General features: G+C 42.0%; 1 protein-coding gene across 2 annotated transcripts in view; it reads right to left on the bottom strand.

Moving 5' to 3' along the window:
• The window catches only part of ITGA6 (integrin subunit alpha 6), a 77,195-nt gene that overhangs the window by 30,625 nt on the left and 26,255 nt on the right, over nucleotides 1-20,315 (bottom strand). For both annotated transcript variants that reach the window (XM_059928100.1, XM_059928101.1), the window contains exons 2-8: nucleotides 9,712-9,836; nucleotides 8,224-8,303; nucleotides 6,561-6,816; nucleotides 4,782-4,913; nucleotides 1,440-1,650; nucleotides 539-732; nucleotides 306-394 (exon numbers count right to left, since the gene is read on the bottom strand). In XM_059928100.1, coding sequence (XP_059784083.1) covers nucleotides 306-394; nucleotides 539-732; nucleotides 1,440-1,650; nucleotides 4,782-4,913; nucleotides 6,561-6,816; nucleotides 8,224-8,303; nucleotides 9,712-9,836 — 1,087 coding nt within the window. The remainder of the gene's footprint in view (nucleotides 1-305; nucleotides 395-538; nucleotides 733-1,439; nucleotides 1,651-4,781; nucleotides 4,914-6,560; nucleotides 6,817-8,223; nucleotides 8,304-9,711; nucleotides 9,837-20,315) is intronic.

Here is a 20,315-nt window from a genome sequence, read left to right as displayed (position 1 = left end):
TACTAAAAGGAATATATCACATTTCCATCTATTTATGCTGTCAGGGTAGAATAGTCTTTTCCTTTGGCTTACTTTGATTCCTAATTCACCAAAGAAATTTTACAATTTAAAACAACCAGGTCATTGCATTTATATCTATTTACAAGCTATCTTCTAATAATACATTTTTTATAAAAAACAAAATTCATACTATTGTAGACTTGTAAATAAAACATGATTAGTGTGAAAATTCACATAAACCTAAACATTCCATTAGAAAGCAAACTGTTGAGACCTTATTGTAGAAATCCAGGTTATCTGGTTACCTGTGTTGGTTTGGTATTTATTCCGTTCGCAGATCCGTGATAGATAAAAACCTTCCCCTTACCATCGTAAGGTGCTCCAACTGCAATATCTGTTGACAACGCCACATTTTAACAAACATTAAATTTTAAAAGCATTCCAATACAATGTTTTAAAATAAGATGCCATGAGCACTCACTATTTTAGACAATCAAATAATCTATAAATCATGACCAATTCACAATCTATTGTCTACCTGGGTAGCCATCTTGATTAATATCACCGATATTTTTGACCGCAATGCCAAACATAGAATCTTTGGTTCCATTAAGACGGATTGGCTTGACATTATTCCATCTGCCTTGCTGGTTAATGTAGACATACGCTGCACCTCCAACTTCTCCACTTCTATCAAAATACTGTGGGGCTCCAATAACTATATCTTGCCACCTGAAAACATAATGAGGGGAAGAACTGTGAACCATTGGCTAAAATACCAGCGAGCTTAGGGAGAATCCCACATGCCCAGGTATTAAGGACACAAAGAGATATGATAAAAGGACCTCAAATCTGGAATTTATAGATCATCAATTAAAGTATTTTTTAAAAACCAAGGTAGCCTCTAATAAACACCCAAAGAAAAATATCAAGGGTAAGAACTTGAAGCCAGTTCCCAAGTTACATCTATAGTGCGGAGAGACTCCCAGTAAAGATTCCACTCCCCTCCACCTTCAACTCTCTACGAGACCCAAACTGGCACCACCAGCCATAGAGACCTTTGTATTGACTTTGTCACCAATCCCTACTTTCAACAGGACATTCTGGACGCTCCAACAGCTCCTTAAGAAACCACAGAACAGAACCTCGTAGGTGTCACTTTTTTTTTTTTTTTTTTAGTTAAAGTTTAATTCTCACAGACCCATGATCCCAGGACATAGTAAAACAGAAAATTGAAAATGTAATCCTACTCGCTGGGGAGGGTAATGGATGTCTACTGCCAAAATATAAGTGATAAAGAGTGATGGAATGGTAAAAATCTGGCAGCAGAAGTATTTTTTCCATCAACTAACCTGAAAGGATATTTCTTCTCAAGACCTACAGAAGCCAGAGCAGCAATGAATTCTTTGCAAATATAAAATAACCTAAGAGGCTCTTACCCATCTTTGTTAAGGTCCACCACTGCCACGTCATAGCCAAATGAAGAAGCCAGCCCTTCCCCGTCAAATATGTGCTCAGGGAGAAGGTGTGCAGACTTCACGTCTCTTTTAAGCAAAACCACAGCTCCACTGTGATTGGCTCTAGGAGCACCAGATACAAAAGTGATCTCATCTTTGGAAACAATACCCTTCCCTGAGTCCAAAGAAAACCCTAGAAAAACAAAACAGTACATATCAACTCTGTTTTTCAGGAGGTATATAACACTGGTTACTCCCACCACTCTCCTTCTGACCCTCCCCACCAGCTATCACATCTACGATCAGAAAGAGTTACAGAGCCAAGAGACTGGACACAAGTACAAAGTAGTAGGCTACTTCATTGCTTTCTATGGGAATGTATTAAGACTTTTAAAGAAAAGCACCTATGCTATTTGGCATCTGTGTAACTTGAATCATGAAGCATTCATGCATCTTAAGAATCAGTTCGAACCCCATTTTAATACTGAAACTGCTGTAAAAGGAGATCAAGTTAGATACTAAATTATCATGGGAAAGTTACATACTATATACTGAGATACAACCTGACATAGTGTAATTGAGTGCATGTTATAGGGTTTTGCTATAATGTAGTAGTTAGTAACTTCTGTATTCAATCTCCTTGGTTGTCAGGCAAGAATAAGAATGCTAACAACATTAATATACCACAGACAGCGTTTCACTATTTGGGGTCAACTCAGTTCTCAGACACAAACATGCAAACAAAACCATGACTGATGAGCTAGAGTGTTTGAGAACCTGGTATAAACAATAGAGGTGAGCAAGTTGTCATCTGTATCAATTACATACTTGTTCAGAGGGCAGAAAAACGGTAGAACACCTACCTCACCATAAAGCATCAGGTAGGATGTCAGATTACCAATATTGAGGTTAAATGGCAAGCAAACACAAACGCCCATACCAAAATCATTCAAATTAAGCCAATCTTCCTATGTAAAGGCGAGGCAGATGCAGAATACTATTAAGCTCACCCTTTTTATTGGGTTTTATTTACAAAAAGCTTCACCACTACTGTTGCAGTTCTCAAATTATGAAGTGAGTCAAAAAATAGGATGAGCTACAAGTTTAGAAGAGGGCGATACAATTGAATCCAGCTCTGGAAGCCATCTGTCTGCAGCGCCTCAACCACGGCATGCTTTTTATGTGTGTTTCACTTGACATGAAATAGAAAATAAAAAGATTTATGCTCTGTATGGATCAAAAAAAAATTCTTAAATGACCATGAACAAGACAATTTATTTGTCATCTCAGAGGTCACAAACCTAGGTAGCTATTCATCATCACATCAGGGGATGTGCCGGGCCGCTCCCTGGGAGGCTGTGTTTTATAAACAAACTGATCGGGATCTGTATAGGAAATGCTGGTCAAAAACAGCAGGCCTGTACACATGCATGGGACGGAAGAGATTGAAGAAAAAGCAATTATGCTCGGTAAGAGGCACGCCAGCTACTGCCGTGCTCGCTGGATGATGAGGCCACCACTGCATCTGGCAAGCCACCCTCTCTGCCAGCTTCCAAACCTCATGCAGATCATTTTATTCCGAAAACCTACTGATTTTTTTGAAATGACAGATGCACAGACAGCATGGACAACCAAAATGTAACAGTACAAACTTGACACTTTTCCCCCCCAGGCAACCGATTTTGAGGAAATCCATTCCAAAAGTGGCAAATGCGTTCAATAAAAAATGTTTAATATTTTCAAATGTTCCAATAGAAACTAAGTTTATAAAATTCATGGGCATCTATCTTACAGACCAAAGTGTTGGTTTCTTGACCAGAGCCATTAAATTGAAATACCATAAACTAACTCCTAAATAACCCATTTGAAGAGAGGTTGTCTGTTAAAATTTATTCAAATAAAATATTGGTTTGTTGATAATATTTACCTTGGAAAGGATTTTACCCTGAAAAAGCCTGTTTAATAATTGAGACTGCAAACCACTCGGCCTTGTGTTCCCTTCCTGTCCTGCAAAGCCACTAACAACACTCACACACCCAGCTGCTTCCCACCCTGCCCCAGTCATTTTCGTAAGAATTTCTTCCCTTGGCTAGGGGATTATTAATTGTGTGACCTTGGACTAGGAAATTAATGTCCCTAAGGCACAAGTTTTTTTTTGCCCATCAGCAACAGAGGGACAATAATACTTATTTTATATTGTTGGGAAGATCAAATAAGACCTATAAAGTAGTAAGTATAGTGTGTGATTTATAGCACATGGTAGGTGCTTAACAAGTGATAAGTATAACTTTTCTCCCTTCTATGCCTTCACACCAAGTTTTTAATTTGGGGGTGGGGAAGTTTCTGAAGAGTTTTTTTTTTTTTAATTAACAGTATTGTTCATACATATCTACATAATTACAACAATTTTTGAAGAATACATTTACTAATACCTTGTTTAGAATTATTTTTAGATCTACACCTACTTTTTCTCTTTTTTTAACCTTCCATTGTTCTAGTAATATCTCTAGCATATGGGTACGTCTCTATTTTTTAAAAAGAATAGGTTACTATTTAGGTTTAGGAGATTTTTTACATTTTTTCCAAGAATTGCACAGTAATTATTCTTTATGTCAACTCATACCAAGAATTAAAGCTTTTAAAAGCCTTTGTGTAATTACCATAATGCACATGAATAATTTAGGACACCCATTAGTAATGCAAACAAGCCTTAGGAGTTAAGGAATTGGCACTTAGACACAATCCGGGTGTCCTCAAGAGCTGCCTTAGCAGTCCTGCTTAGGCTCAGCTGTAAAGCCCCTGTGCCACCCGCCAGGGGCTTTGTGACAAGAGGGCCCCAATCCAGGAGCAAGGCCAACCCATGGAGAACAGCAATCACAGAGGACGGACCTGGAGGTCTTGACCTGCCACTTAAGAGTAACTTCATAAATGCAGCTCTTAAAGAGTCTCTCTCCAAAAGGAGGCACTGAAGGGAGAGGGAAGGCAGCTCAGCCTCCTGCTAACATACATGCACGAACAGCCTGCCTCAGGTTACAGAGGCCGCCACTAGCTCAGGAAACAGACCTCCACACGGGAGGACAGAAGATTTTAGGAGATAGTAGTAGGTTTCCTCCCGCTTTGAGCAAGCTCAAAGTCAGACAGGAAGGATCCCAAGCATCAGTCAGGTTACCTTGGGATCACCAAGGCTTAAATTCCAGTAAATGCAGCCACAGTCCCCTGGGTCCAACCTGGCCTCTCCTCAGCCTAGCAGTCCAGGGTCCTGTGACAGCCGTGTCACACAGAGGCATCTGAAGAGGCAGGCATGCTGTCTACTCTCGTTCCTACCTAAATAACTGTTAGCAGGAACAGGAACTAGACTTTCATCATGGTCAGTCTCTCCACCAACTTCATAAGGCCCATCTTCAAAGATGTTCATGTCAAAAAAAGTGTTATTCTTTTGCTCTACGCGAACAATCCCTAAAAGAATGAAATGGTTAAAAAAAATGAAGATGAAACAAAATAAAATAGATGGTTCCTAATAAACATTCCTCGTGTTATCATTAAGCACAGAAAGAAAAGTTTGGAGGAAGAAAACGAGAAGAAAGATGACTTTTGAGGTTATTAAAGTCAAAAAATCATGTTCGTGTAGATTTTTACATCAAACAAATTTGTTCTAGTAATAAAAAAAAAAATGCCCATGCATTTTCATGAATTATCTTTATAATGCCATGAAACTAGATGGAAAATGGAATGTTTACTTAGTTAACTAAACCTACAGAAAACTTTTAAATTATATGAACCTGCTATATTTTACATTTTTTATAATCCTAAATCAAGTTATCTTTTTACTATCCTGTGAAAGATTAGTATTTTGATTTTTTCTTCCAATCACTTTAACCAAAGATTTAAAAGCTTTAAGAAATTTTCACAGCTAATAATTGAAAAGAGATCTCACATAGCCCACTATATGATTTTTTTAAAAACAGTAACATTTTAAGTCAGAATTTATAAAGCAGATAAAACATGTTTCCCATAAATTAAACCATAAATAATTGATAGGTGTTTTTATTGTTTTGTTTTACTATGTATGGCCTCTCTTCTTGCTAAAACAATTTCTAAATTCATGTGTTATTTCAATTAGGTCAAGATAACCTGACAAATGCTGTTATGTGGAAGATTTGGTTGGGGCCAAGGAGGCCAAAGGAAATTACTCCCAAAGGTTGCTATCGAGCAAGGTGTTCTCAAGGATCATTTCTAATAGGAATGAAAACTAGGAAATTTCTGAATGGAATAAGGGAAATTTTCCTAAGTTTTTCCTGACTAGTGAAAATGTTATAGTACAGGATTTATTTTAATAATTTCTCAAAAAAAAGTCTTATTTCCAAATCAGATGCATTTCTCTTCACTACGGATTACAGTCAGGTTAATTGTCCTTTATAACACAGTGGTTTTTCTACACCTGCTTAATTTCTTCAGAGAAGTTGAACTTTTACTACAGGAGCACTGACCATGTTCATCTAGGCAAAAAATACAAGCCATTCTTCTCCCTCCCTCCCTCCCGGTGTCTCCTTTTACCTATATCACGAAATTATTTAAACAATACCATTAAACAATCTTTCCAGAAGTTATCCAAAATCATCTAAAAATTCCCTAATTTGACATCTACGCTTCTAACTATACTGCTTTATTAGCAAAACACAGCCTTTTAAGATAATACATAATGAAAAAATGTCTGTATTAATACAATGTTATTTGTACGTGACACCACTCAATTATTTACAGTTTTCAGATCCCTACCTTAAAATTAAAACTTTCAACTTCATGAACAGGCAAATATAAAACAGCAAAAACTAATGTTAATTATATTCTTACAGAAGAACATTAATTACTTATATTAATGTAAACTGCTGGATAGGGAAAAAAATCTCTTAAAACATACATTTTGAACATAATTTGTTTTTAAAAATCAGAATTTAGATATTTTGCTATCCTACCCTACTTCTACAACATAAAAGTGCCTTATAACACATTTTGTTTTCATTTAAAATGTACTAAATCATGGTGCATATAATAGCAATTATGTAATAATTCTAATCTCTATTTCTATAAATACACACGTCATACCTTTCCAGTTGTAAGTGCCTGGGGCTCCAAACGCAATGTAATGAAAGTCTTTAGTAAAAGTAGCTGCTACACCTTGCTGGCAAGAACCAAATTTTTCATGACCTCTTAATCGGCCATCACAAAAACTCCAGTCTCCTCCATCCATATCATCTTCAATCCTGAGATTCTGACTTAGGACGTAACACCTTCCAAAAATGTCTCGGGATTCCTGTTTTGTATTAACATGCTGCCTTTTTTCGTACCGATGAGCACATGTCTGCAAACAGATGGAATAAAGTAGCCCATACAGGTCGGCAAACCTTACGTTTTTCATTACAAATTGATGAAATTGTCAATAATCAAGAGGTTAATTCTAAGTGGGATGTTAAATGTGGCCTCCTCCTGAGATTGGATCTGAAAACCAGCAAATCTTCCTCCCCAAAGTTGCAAGAAGGAGACCATTATCTAGCACAGGACTTCTGTCTTGCCCTCAGCCTGAGAATAATGCTCCAATCCAAATACTGAATGCCAATCTGTAATCCACAGGCAAATTTATTTATAAATTTACCTGTCACATAAACAGTGGGAAACACCTTATTTCATCTTCTCAGTTTAATTGGTTTTTAGTGGCTATATAAACCTTCACATCAGTATGTTTGTGAAAATAAGTACTCATATTCCGGAGGAGAGAAATCATGGACATATTTTCACAGGGATCGGGCTAAAACTGCTAAAACAAAGACATTTTCCTTTTACCTATACTATTTCCTTATAATCAATCCTAACTAACTTATCCTCTAAACTCTGAGATTAAGTTTATTTTAAAAGGCAGAGACAATTACACTGCTGAGAGAGATGAAATAATCTCTAATTTTACAGGGTATTCATGGCCACCCTCCATATAACAGGCTGAAAACACTTTACAATGTCCAAGTCAATTTCCCATAATACATCCCCTTAGATATAAAAATTCAGTGTTTGGTAAAATTCTCACTTTTCTCAAAATTCTACATAAATTTGTGACAGCAACCAGATTTTGAAAGAGACAGACAGATCATCATAATCCAGCCTGGCACCTCCAAGGCCACCTTGCACAATCCATCTAACAAACCCTTTTTTCTTCGCTACCACTTCTATTTGAAGAAGCTCAGAATATATAGTAAAAGAGTTTAAAATTATCTGATCCTTACTTTCCATGACCATTCCCATATTTTTTTTATAACTAATCTATAATAGCTACATAGTTCCTGAGACAAAAAGCATGCCTAGTTTTTTTTGTTTGTTTGTTTTTAACATCTTTATTGGAGTATAATTGCTTTGCAATGTTGTGTTAGTTTCTGCTGTATAACAAAGTGAAGCATGTCTAGTTTTGCTTTGCTTCTTGTTTTAAGACCACCTAGAGTTTTAGGGACATTGGTAAAGGTTTTTAAATAAGTTCTTTGAATCTGAAAGTTCTAAAGAAAAGCAGATTGTAGAGCTGTTTCAAAGTAGATCAGGAATCACAGGAAAAATAATGCTTTTGTTTCTTCTTGACATCAATTCCTGCTTTAAAGCAGTCAGTCTTCTAGAATGTACACTCTATGCAGGCAGAAGCTCTGCCTGTTTTGTTCAATACTATAAGCCCAGCAGTGGCACACAACAGGCACTCAGACATTGTGGAATGGACACACTTCTCTACACTTACCACAACTTTGCCCCCTGGACCTTGGCTCTGGACGGTGACCCCCATCCACTGATCTTCCTTGCTTTCCGATGAAGGGTCAGCTGTGGAGAAAGCAGCACAGGTTACACACACACAGTTAGGACTTCAAAGCCATTGCAACAGGAAATGAACCAATAAATGAACAAAAATATAAGAAACAGCTTCTAAATTGCCTTGACTCCAAGTCTAACCACTTAGTAAATTTAGTTACTCAATCCAGAAAAATTACTTCTCATCGTAAGAAAACGGGTGAGTGATTGTTGGTATGAATGTTTCATAAAATTCTTTATATAAAATACATACCTCTACCTGGTAGCCCTTCACTTGCTCTGACAACCAGGGTCCCGAGTACAGAAACTACCATCCAAACTAACAAAAAGTGGCTACTTCTCCACATACTCCCAAATTTGTTACATAATAGCATGAACTCTTCTTTACTGCAGATGGGAAGACAAGGCCTCAGACTCACTTTATATCTTCCTATCAATGCAGAAAAGGAAAGTGATATATTTATTTTTACCTCCTTCCTCCAAAAAGGAGAGAGAGAGGGAAACCACAAATCTCACCATGTGCTCACTTCAGTATCAATCTGAGCCTACTGTTTGACCCTACATCCAAATTTTTGCCTTCCTCAATGAGAAGGCAGGCATGAGTTCCAATCCTGAATCATTACAAAACTATGAAACCTACCAACTTTAGGTAGACAGAAGGAAAAAATGCCAAAATGTTAAGTAAAGAGCAATTATGCCTACATTTTCAGTGGGTCTGGGTTTTTCCCTTACATTTCAAAGTCATTTACAAGTTTCCCACAATTAACATGTATTATTTTCTAATCAGTAAAAAAAAAACCCAAAAACCAAATGCTGTTGCTAAAAAGATGAAAAAGCAAGAGAAGAACATAAACATGAATCTGCAAATATGCTTAGACCAAGAATGTCAAACTAGGTTTGGTTGCAGCTCCTCAGGACACTAATTGCTCTGCCTACCACACAGAGTCTGTGCAAAACAAGCCTCTAACTGAGATAGTAGGGCAAAATTTATCCATGTTGCCCAGCTTTCATTTTAGAGAGATCTGATGTTTAAACAGTCTTTCTCCCAAATATTTTAACAGCAAATGAGAACTTTTGGCTGCTGAGTACAAAATACACGTTCAATTTTCTTCGCGGCTGTGAATACAGTTTTTCTCCCATAGAACCTCAACACATCACTAGGTGGCGACATCGATACACCATATCAGTTTAGAAAGCAGAGTTGGTGGGGGGGGGGGGGGAGCAACTACGCTGCAGCCCAGAGACTTAAAACGTACATGTTCTCAGGGCAAGCAAGAAACAGACGAGGCTGATGCAATTAAGAGAGGCCCTCTCTCCAAGAACAAATGCTTGTCCCCCCCTTTCCTTCCGCCTGGAAAGGGCAAGTGGGATACAAGGCAAGTTGGTCAAGGGAACCCTGAGCGAGTGCAGAAGAACTCACCGTCGTTATCAAATTCAATTCGTGGGCACGGCCCCCGGGAGGTGATGTCGCAGCTGTACAAGCCTCCTGTTCTGTTGGCCTTCTGCAGCGGAAGGGCCACTGCCCGTGGGGCCCCCACGAGCAACCTGTTGACAAAACAGAGAATATGCAGATTTGAGTTGAATACGCATTTAACGTTTCAGTCAGAACCAGGAGATATCGGGGTTATTCTTTATCAAGGAGTCTCCTAATTCTCTGCCAGTTTAGGCGGTGAGGGAGAACAAAAGCAGAGCCCTGTGACACACACACACACACAAAACGATGCAAGTCAAGCACAAGAAGAAGGGTTGTTGAAACAAGGTGAAGGATACGCGCGTCTCTCATAGTATCAGCAGCTCTCTGCGGAGCACGATTCTGGTGTTTTAGAAGCCACGCTTTGCACAGAGCTTGCCCCCTACACCTAAGCCAAGGACATTATAAGGAACCCAGACACAACAAACACTCCCACACTGGAGAAGAAAAATGGTCCCAGTAAACTTAACAAGTGATGATACGTCCATTTCCAACATTGTGCCTTCCTGGGGGTGGTTTTCAAAGGTAATTTTGAATGTCCCCCAGATTTTCAGTTTTTATACTGTTATTAATTAAACCGGGAGGCCATTAGACTGAGGTGGCTCTAACGCTGTGGCAGCCTACGGAAGCAAACCAAAATCTCGGCCTGTAAACGCCTCAAGGTTACAAAACCAAACCCTAAGGGCAACCCATCACAAACAGCCACCTGGGCTGTAAGCTATAGCCCATCAAATCATTTCCTTGCTTTGCTTCCTTCCTTTCTCTGCGTCTTTCCCTGCTCCTGCTGGTGGAGCACCGCTAACCACTTAAGGCTTGACGCTGCCAGGTTCGCATTGATTTCTGCTCAAACTCGTCAAGTTTTTAATATGCCTCAGTTTACCTTTTAACAACACAGATTTGGAACCAAACCTTTGCCCAAGATACAACTCAACTGAATTACTCTTTTGCAGCCTCTTTCTGCATCAATTCTTACTTCCCGGTATTTGGTCATCTCGACAAGCTCCTCCTTTATCATCCAATTAATCCCCACCAAGGAGTCAGGGATACCACTTATGTACTAGGCATCATAATATTCCCTCTCCCCTCCCACCTCAGGGTTCTTGCCATCTCCAGTAAGAGGGACTCCTAAGTCAAACCCACAATCCTTAAAATCTGTTTCCTAGCCAGAGGGATCTTTAGAGACCCACTACCTTTCTGCTGTGTTCCTTTTACTTAATGCCCTTTACTCACCATCAGTTTTACAATCTTTGGGGTCTGGCTGACTGACAACGAGGAGAAGAAACAAAGAGAAAGAACATACACCTGACTGGACAGAGAAACAGAGCTGAAAGAGAAACCAGGCTGGAGTTGGGGAAAAGGGCTGGGAACACAAATGTGAACCAACTTCCAAAACAGAAAAGCCACTCCTGGCCTTCAAGAAACTCACAAATCTCAGATGCCAAAAACAAAAAACAAAAGAACAAACAAACAAATAAACAACTCACCCCCACACAACAGTCCTTACCACTTTTGTCTTTGCTGTGATCCCAATAAAGGATTTAACTTTTTTTTTAAACCAACGCAACGCAGTGGGTACAATGGAAGGGAAATGCACTCAGAAAACAGAGACGGGAGCCAGACTCTGCCCAGGGAGAGCCAGTGAGGCGGGTCTTACAGAACAATGGCTGGCTCATGTGGGAACATGCACACCTAGCGCCATCCTTCCTCCCAGACCCTTGGGTGGCAGCACCGTCAGCCTCCACCTCCTATCCGTCCAACATTTAAGGGATGAAATAGCACACACCAAGGTACGGAACTGCAACAGAGACTCGTCAGGACCAAGGTGGGGTCCTCGGTGCCTGGAACTTCTGGGCAGAGGCAAGGCCAAGGGCTGTCCCACACCTGTTCCGCTAATGTCATTCTTGATCCCAGGAGCTCTGACAAAGAGCTGAGAGGTAAACTAGCCTACGCTGTGAGTGAACAAGCTCAATTATCCAGCAGGTGTGGAGATGGAACCCTGTCTAGGTACTTCGAGAGATAAGCAAAGTGCTGGGGTCAGAAGCACAAAATCACAGGATGTGGGCATTGGAAGCACCGGAAAATGCATCCAGCCCTCTAATTTCACAGATGAGGAAACAGAGGCTTTGGGGAGGAGGTAAGTACCCTGTCCCTAAGACCTCACAGCTAGTTGGGAGCCAGGAAAAAAAACTGCTTTGGAGCAATGTTTTCTCCATTCCTCTAAATTGCTTCCTAGGAAAATAAAACCCAGGATTTTAAGGTGTTTCTAATTTAAATGAAAGGGCAAAACCTACACAAATGAAACATTGAAACAAGAACTGTTCCATTTACTGACTAAGACTAATTCACAAAGGGTGAGGGAAGGCGGAGGCAAAGCATTACTGCAGCTGGGTGGGGTGAAGGTCAGGAGGAGATTTCCTGTAAAGGTAACGACTCCAACAGGGAAGGCTATAAAGAGCAGAGCAGGCCAGGAGTTCCAAGGTTGTTACAGTGTATCTTCTCTGACCACTTCCTCTCCTCATACCCGCCCAAGGAGCCTGGCAAGCTACCCTACCATAGGCAGGTACTGGGCTTGTTATTTCCCGTTGACCGTCCTCGCTCATTTGTTCACTTATTCATTCCACAAACATTCAAGAGCCTCCTAGGATGAGTAAGAATTGTCCCCCTCCCTGCCAATCCCTGGGTCTTTAAACCACAGGGAGATAGAAGCAATGGGAGGGCGGGGCAGAGTGCTGCGCCCGGTCCAGAGGGCGCTAAACCTGCCCTGGAGCGAGTGTCACGTAGAGATGACAGGAGCTGGAGGTGGCCTGGTGAGGGGCACAGCATGTGCAGAGGCTGAGAGGGAAGGAGCCGGAGGAAATGGAGGAGTAGGAGTCGGCGACGCAACAAGACGGGATTGGGGATGGGCAGCGTGGTCCGCGGAGCTCCGCGTGCCGGTGCAAAAGGCCACAGATGCGCACCTGCGCAGCGCCTCAGAGCCCCTGGCTTCCGCCGACCGTTTGTCCCCAGCAGGGGACAGGTGCTTCCGGGTTCCCTGTTGTTGGAAAAGCTGCGGAGATTGTTCCATTTACACGGACAGTCCTTCAGAGCAAGGCGCTCCCTCCAGCCCCTTTTCCCCTGGCTGTGTGGGAGGGTTTCTCCCTCTTCGGTACCTGCAGATTCCACTGCTCCCCAGGCCCTCAAAGGGCGGGCCTCTAGCACGCAGGAGCCCTTTCACTCCAGTTGGCTGGCTAGTTATAGGGCTGTAGCGACAAAACTTCCCGGACGCTACGAATGCCAAGCTCTTGCAGAAGTTCCCCCGCATTCTTTGTGGTGGCTACTGCATCTGAAAGCTGACCACAGAGAAGGATGGAAGCAGCTGGAAGATTTGGGCGTGGGAGGGGCGGGGGAGAGGGGACAACACATAGGAAAAGGGAACTTGACAAAATAAGAGAAATGTACCTCTGGAGAATAATGTTAGCTGTCACACTGCCTTGTGTTCCCAGCACTATCCTTCCTCCCAGGTCCCTGGGCAGTTGGCACAGTGAGCCCCGCTTCAGAATCTGTCCCAGCTCAGACGGAAGGGGGCGGGGTGCTCTGGGGCCTCAGGCCACACGCAGCCAGAGGGGGAAGAGCAGACACCCATCAGTGGGGGGGTGCCCCTGCTCTAGCCACACCCCGTTCCCTGGGACCACACTTACAGGAAGACAATGATGGGGAGGGCAGGTAGAGCTAAGTCAGATAAAATCAGTCATAGAAAAGGTAAGGAAGCACCTTGATGCAAGAACACGGTACCCCCAACCAAAGTCAACAACTGGCAGGTGTCTTAATCCTCAAGGTACAGTCACCGTCTCTTGTTCAGGAAATAAGCAAACTCTGATTTCTGCTTAGAACCAGCCTTAATCACAGGAGGTCACAGCCCATTAGCTGAGGCTATGTCTGGCAAGGACAAAGAATTGAAAATAGAGCTGTATCCAGTCAATGACACCATCCCCGGTGCAACCCATCTCCTTCCTCATTAAGTCCTTTAGGACCTGGGCACTGGCCTGAGCCATTCGGAACCCAGCCAGCTCCTGGGATAGCACAGCGAGTGCAGCTCTAGGAGGGACAGTCTGCATCTGGGGGGAAGACTCAGGCCACACCAAAATCCAGTTTCTGCTCAAATCGCACTTTTTCCCCCTTTGAGGCTGGGTTTAGTGTGAGCACCAGGCACTCTGGGCACTGCAGGGGTGGATGCCCACAGCAGCTCCTAGGGCCCGGGCAGCAGCTGCCAGGCTGTTCATTTTCGTTTAAGAAGCAGCAGCAGCAGCTGCTTTTTCCTGACCCGCCCAGTACCACTGGAGGAGTTCAGAACCACAGTAACAACTCACGTTCAGAGTGACAGGGACCAAGGAACATGAAGTTATGGCTCTTGAAAGGAAGGGGTGGAAATGAACAGAACAGGGTCTTAGAAACCTATTCCCATATCAGGTCAAAAGAAAAACTGTAATCAAGGAAGGGCAAGCAGCTGGATTTGAACTAAGATTGTTTTAGACACCAAAAGGAACAGGAAAAATTACTTCCCAAATTGCTTTCCACAGGGCCATTGGACAATCACCTCCACTGTTTCAAGCTGTACTGACATAAAAACTGCCTTGGGATTCCAACACATTGGAAACTTACCTTTAAAATACAAAACTCAAAATGTGTAAAACCACATCATCTTTAAAGATGAGAAATGAAACTTGAAATAGTAAAATACAATGTAAAAGGCAAATTGCACAAGTGTGGCAGTGACTGAGGACATGATATAAATTCAGGTCTTTGGAGTCTAGATCAAAATTCTTGGCACGAAGATGCAGGACCCTTATCATGCTATTAACCACAAGGTTATTTCACACTTCAAGCAAGCCATACTCCTATTTCCTATAGTCAAGTTCTCCCCCAAGCAGAGCCAGTATACTTTTGCATAACTACATCAACCAAAAGTTCTAAACACTGGGGTACTTTTTAAAACTCTACAGACAATAGCAGCTTTGCTTCATTGTTTTTGGCAATAATTCATTTCCTCAAGGATTAAAGATTCTGCCTCTAGCTATGCAACTTTGTCCCAGGAAATGTGAAATATTGCTTCATTAGAACAAGGACACTATTATTGCTTAATTTAAAACACAGCCTTCTTAGTTTGTCCAAATTAAACCTTCATTAGAAGATGGCATTAATAATTCAACTGTGTCACCCCTACATTTAACCCATCTTTGAGCTCAGTCTTTAACAGTAATAAATAAGGGTGGCAAGAAATCAAAAACAACTTACAGTGGAAAGCCACAGATTCTACACTCATCCCAAGTCCCACTCTCTGGGCAGAACTCCTTTTAAATTCTGGATTTACTTCTCTAGAATGCTAGATATTGATATTATGCTAATACATTTATTTCTTATTTCTTATTTCTTACCAGCTTTAGGCAATTAACTGTTGACACCACAATATGAAAAGGGGAGAGCTTAAACTACTTGCTACTTTCCCTCCTATATTTAATAACTATTTACTTTAGTTCTGCTATTTGCTACGCTTTAAGTTTTAAGTAATATATTTTAATTTCTATTTTCTCTTCATCAATTTCTGACAAAATCTCTCCATTCCCCAGCTGGGGAGATGATGCTATCAGCACTCTGTCTCCCCAACTTTCCTCTTGGTGCCTCCAAGTCCTACCATCGCATTGGCTATACTTTTACACTATTACCAGAGCTATTACCATTTACAGTTTGTCTTGTAACCACATTTTGGTCACCTGTTCTTTTATACAACCAGGTAAACATTATTCAGTGCTGAACCAAACAGCACTGAAATTATCCTCTATCTGGGACCAGTATCAGAAGCTCTTGCCCTCCAAGGATACTGTTCCTAGCATCAAGGTCAAACATCAAGGTCCATTCTATCAATTGTTTGGTGTACTTCACATTTGGACCACGACTTTTGCTTTTCTTGGCGTTTCTCATTACCATTTTTTTCTCCCTTACATTGTTTGCTTTTATTCCAGCCTCAATCGTTTCTAAGCTCCCAATCGTACCTAGTATGAAATCAGGATCTCTTCTTTGCTCGGATGTCCTCCTCAGAGCCCTTGGACCTCCTGGTACCACACAGACTGACTGTTCTTCTAGGTCTGCTGTACAGAGTCAGGGTCATCTGGGTCCGCTGTACGTGGTCCTCCTAGCACTTCCCTTTACTGCCCTCTCCTGGATTGGTCTCCTTTGACCTAGGATCTCATGTTTTCCTCCTATTTGGTTTTCTTAAACGTCATCCTAAAGAACAGTACATGATAGGTAAACTGAGTCCCTGCATATACAAAAATGGCATTCTGCTCTCACTCTTGACTGATAGTTTGGGTGTAGGATCTAGGTTGGAAAACACTTTCTTCAGAACTGCTCTAATTTATTCTAGTATCCAGTGCTGCCAATGAAACTTCTGACGTTAAGTCCTATTTTCGTTTCTTTAAAGGCGACTTTTAGGCTCTGCACGTTAACCCAGGCGTTCTGAACAGCACGACAGTACCTGTGCGTGAGCCTTTTCTCACTCACTGTGCACTGTGTGGCCTCTTTCAATCTAGAGACTTAGGACATCAACTTCCAGGAAACTCTTATGGTGCATCGGTCATTTTACTCATTCCATTTTCTGTTCTTTCTGGAATCTCTGTTAGCTAGTCAAGTGTGGGACCTCCTGGATTAATCTTCTCACTTTTTCCTTCCCTCTCTATGGTTCTGAGACTTGACTTGATTTTCTAGTATTTCTAATGAAATTTAAGTTTCAGCAATTATATTTGTAATCTCCAAAAGCTCTTTGTTTGGATTGTGCCTTTCACATAACAATGCACCCTATTCTTATTTTGTGGATTAACATATTCTCAAATTCTCATATTCTAAGCATTTTACCTAGAAGTTCTTTTGGTTTTGTTTTTCCTTTGTTCTCCTTCTGTTCCTGGATTTTCTGTTTCTTCCAATTTTTCTTCTGGTTTACTTCAGCCATTCCCTTTCATGCTGCTAGCTCTCATCATATGCCTGATAATCCTTGGTTCTCTTGTTTCGCTGTTGCCTAAAAAGGTCCATTTTTGGCTCGGTCTCACCCCGATCAGGAATTCTGAAAGGGAGTCCTGGGTGGGGCCTGCTGACAGAGGAGTCACTTTAGGCTGAGTGAGTAGGGAGCTGCTGTCAAGACTGAAAACCAGTCTTCAAATGCTAGAGGAGGAAGGCTTAATTCTTGGGCTGCCAGCGTTCACACTAGAAGCCCCAGCTTTCCCTAGCTGTTTTTAAAATACTATAACTGCCTTGCTTACCTCTACAAGAATCCATTCTTGAGTTGTGATCATTTAAGCTTTGTAAAACATGCACCTGTCAACATCCCCACCCCTTTCCCCCCAAAAAGAAAGTACTATAGTTTTTTTTGTTTTTGCCAGAGTGTTAAATTCCAGCGTCCTATACTCTGTACAGAGAGATGGGGAATGAAGGTGTCATCTGGCATCTGTGGTCCAGCATATAGGCCTTTACTTCCAGATCCACACCTGATTCCCAGAGCCTGCCTCACCTGACGATTCTCAGGGTGGGCACAAGGCAGACCACCTGCCCCCTTTTTCCCAGTCCCTGCATGATATACTCCTGAGTATGGCTCCCTCCCTTGTTAAGGCCATAAGCCAGATCCCATCTGCTTTCTGCCTTTTAGTAATAATCTCTCAGCCATCACAGAGCCCTGAGGAGCCTGCAGGGAAACCTGTATATCTAGTCAGCCATCTGGAACCATAAGTCAAAATCCAATCATTTCTTGAAGGAATCAGATTTTCACCCCAGCCTGGATTCCTTGCAGTTTGAAGGTGAATGTCCTTTTCCCAGCTGTTACAACATCTCTATCATTACAATCACCCCATATATACCAGGGATTCCTCATAAGACTCCACGCATGGGGAAAAAAAAATCCAAAAAAGGGTTTTTTGGCCAATTTGTATATGTAAGCCTTTATGAATGTAGATGAACGAGTCCACTGACATTTGATTATTTATGCAAACATTTTGAATAACATCTTATTAAAAATTTATCTAATAGTTTTATGCTTATTTCACAAAGCAACTGTATTCAAACTCCATATGCTGCTTTGACATTACTTTCTGAAAAGCAATGTCTAACCCAGTTTTCCAGGGCATTTCTAGGACATTTTAAAGTTTATAACCACACCTAAGGCTTGCAATTATCGTGTCAAATCCTGAGGAATTATTACTAAATGTGAGCTAAATTTCTTTGCTTCCTTTTTGAAATCATTTTAAAATATTTTAAAACAAATTTAACCTCTGTCAGCACCCACAGTTATAACTGATTGAGGTCCCTTTAGGCTAATGTGTTTATAGCGAACAAAACTTTGTTGCTCAAGTAAAGTAATCACGAGGGCAGCTCTCCGATGAGAATGACTTTATAAGGGCTCAAATATAAGGTGGGATAATTTGGGGATAAAAAATAGATCTTGCCTTATATTTAAAGGTGTGTGGAAAACAGCTCTAAAGCCTCCAAGTTGGAAAGCTCTCTGTGCTGTGAACAGGAATCTTAAGAAAGGCCCCTGGGTCACGCCTTCTCCTCCTCTGGAAGGTCTAGGCCCTTCCACACAAAGGCCACGTTGTACTGAGTCATTTTTGGTCAGACTGTCCACAAAGTGGTTAAAGCTTCCAACACTTCGCTGGGCTGACCATAGGTCCAGGTTTCCCCAGGACACTCCTGATTCACACCTATTGTCCCGGGCCCCCTTTCATTCTCAAAAATGTCCCAGTTCGGTAGATAAACTATACAGTCATCCCAGCCTCAGGTATAAAGCTAGCAATGTAACCTGACTGAGGCAACAACTTGAATTTAATAACGCTATCCTTGACAGTCCAACTGTGTGCTTGGATATGGCACTGTTTCCCAGGTACCGGGGAGTTATTCGGGCCCGGGAGGCCCTGCAGTCAATTTGCACATGACCAGGCTCGCCGAGGGCAGCTTGTCTGGTCGTCGAAGCTCCACTGGCCCTCTGAGAGCCCCTCTCCACCGCAGCCAGACTGACTCTCCAGGTGTCCACCGGCAGAAGCACTGTCCCTCCTCTGGCTGGAGGGGGAGGTGCCTGCTTTCCAAGGACCAGCGGTCAACAGGGAATGTCCACACCCCACCTACCACCCCCAGCCACCATCAGCAAACCTGGTAACCTGCCAGATTGCTAAGGAGTTTTGTCCTTTCCTCCCCTTCCTTCTTTACCTGGTGAAGAGAAGAACAGGCATTACAGCTTGCTTGTGCTTTAACCTAAACCCCGCATCTCTGCCTCTGAGTCAAACGGCTTCATAGGAAGAGCCTGCTTCTCTCTCCTTTGGAACCAGAAAATCGGTCAATCATCAGACTAACTCCCACGTTAGACTTTCCAAACAAAGTACATACATTATTAAAGTTATAAAACTGAAAAAGACTATTCTTATTTTGATGACTGGTTATTTGAAGATCTAAAAATATACGAGGGAACTCTGCACTCAAGAACTGATATCCAGGGGCTTCCCTGGTGGCACAGTGGTTAAGAATCCACCTGCCAGTGCAGGGGACATGGGTTTGAGCCCTGGTCCGGGAAGATCCCACATGCCGCGGAGCAACTAAGCCCATGCGCCACAACTACTGAGCCTGCGCTCTAGAGCCCGTGAGCCACAACTACTGAAACCCGTGCACCTAGAGCCCGTGCTCTGCAACAAAAGAAGCCACCGCAATGAGAAGCCCGTGCACCGCAACGAAGAGTAGCCCCCGCTCGCTGCAACTAGAGAAAGCCCGTGCGCAGCAACAAAGACCCAATGCAGCCAAAAAATAAATAAAATAAATTTATAAAAAAAAAATGATATCCAGCAGCAGTGAGCTGTGCATTAACAAATATTATTGTATTTAATGTGTGCTGTTAGTCCTGAAGAATCATTTCCAAACAACCCAAAAACTAAGTATAGATATGTTGGATAAAACTCTAGTTTTCCTATAAGTAGTCAAGATAGGAAACAGACTTGTCTTTTTCAGGGAAAGTCACTGCTATTCACAACCACGTAGCAGTGTCCGGGTGCCTGGCTGAGTGTCTGGACATGAACTCACTGCCCTCGCCGGCCCTCTGCATAGGTCAGAGCTATGAGGCATCTAGAATGTAGCTCCACGAAGGCACACATCTTGCTGTTTTTAACCCACGAACCTATCCCAAGCTCCTGCAGCTGGTGCCAGCACATGGCGATGCCCAAGTATTCACTGAAGAATGACCACAGCCCAACCACCTCGAGGTAGGATGTGTAAGAGCCATTCTCCACTGCCCTGAACAGCAAAGAAAGTATCAGAGGTCGTTACTACCAAGTGACTTGGTGGCAACAGCCATCTACGCAATGAGACCTTGAGTTGGGCAGGTGTGTTAGTTTTCTGTGGCTGCTATAACAAGTTACCACCAACTTAGTGGCTTGAAACACAGATTTCTTATCTTACAGTTCCTGTGGTTCAGGAGTCTAGAATGGGTCTCACTAGACTAGAAAACCAAGGTGTCGGCAGCTCCTTTCTGAAGGTTAGAGGAGAGTGCTTCCTTG

The sequence above is a fragment of the Balaenoptera ricei genome, chromosome 7 (genome assembly GCF_028023285.1).
Source record: "Balaenoptera ricei isolate mBalRic1 chromosome 7, mBalRic1.hap2, whole genome shotgun sequence".
Taxonomy (NCBI): Eukaryota; Metazoa; Chordata; class Mammalia; order Artiodactyla; family Balaenopteridae; genus Balaenoptera; species Balaenoptera ricei.
The sequence above is the reverse complement of the archived record's forward strand: the minus strand, read 5'-3'. Positions and strand labels throughout refer to the sequence as shown.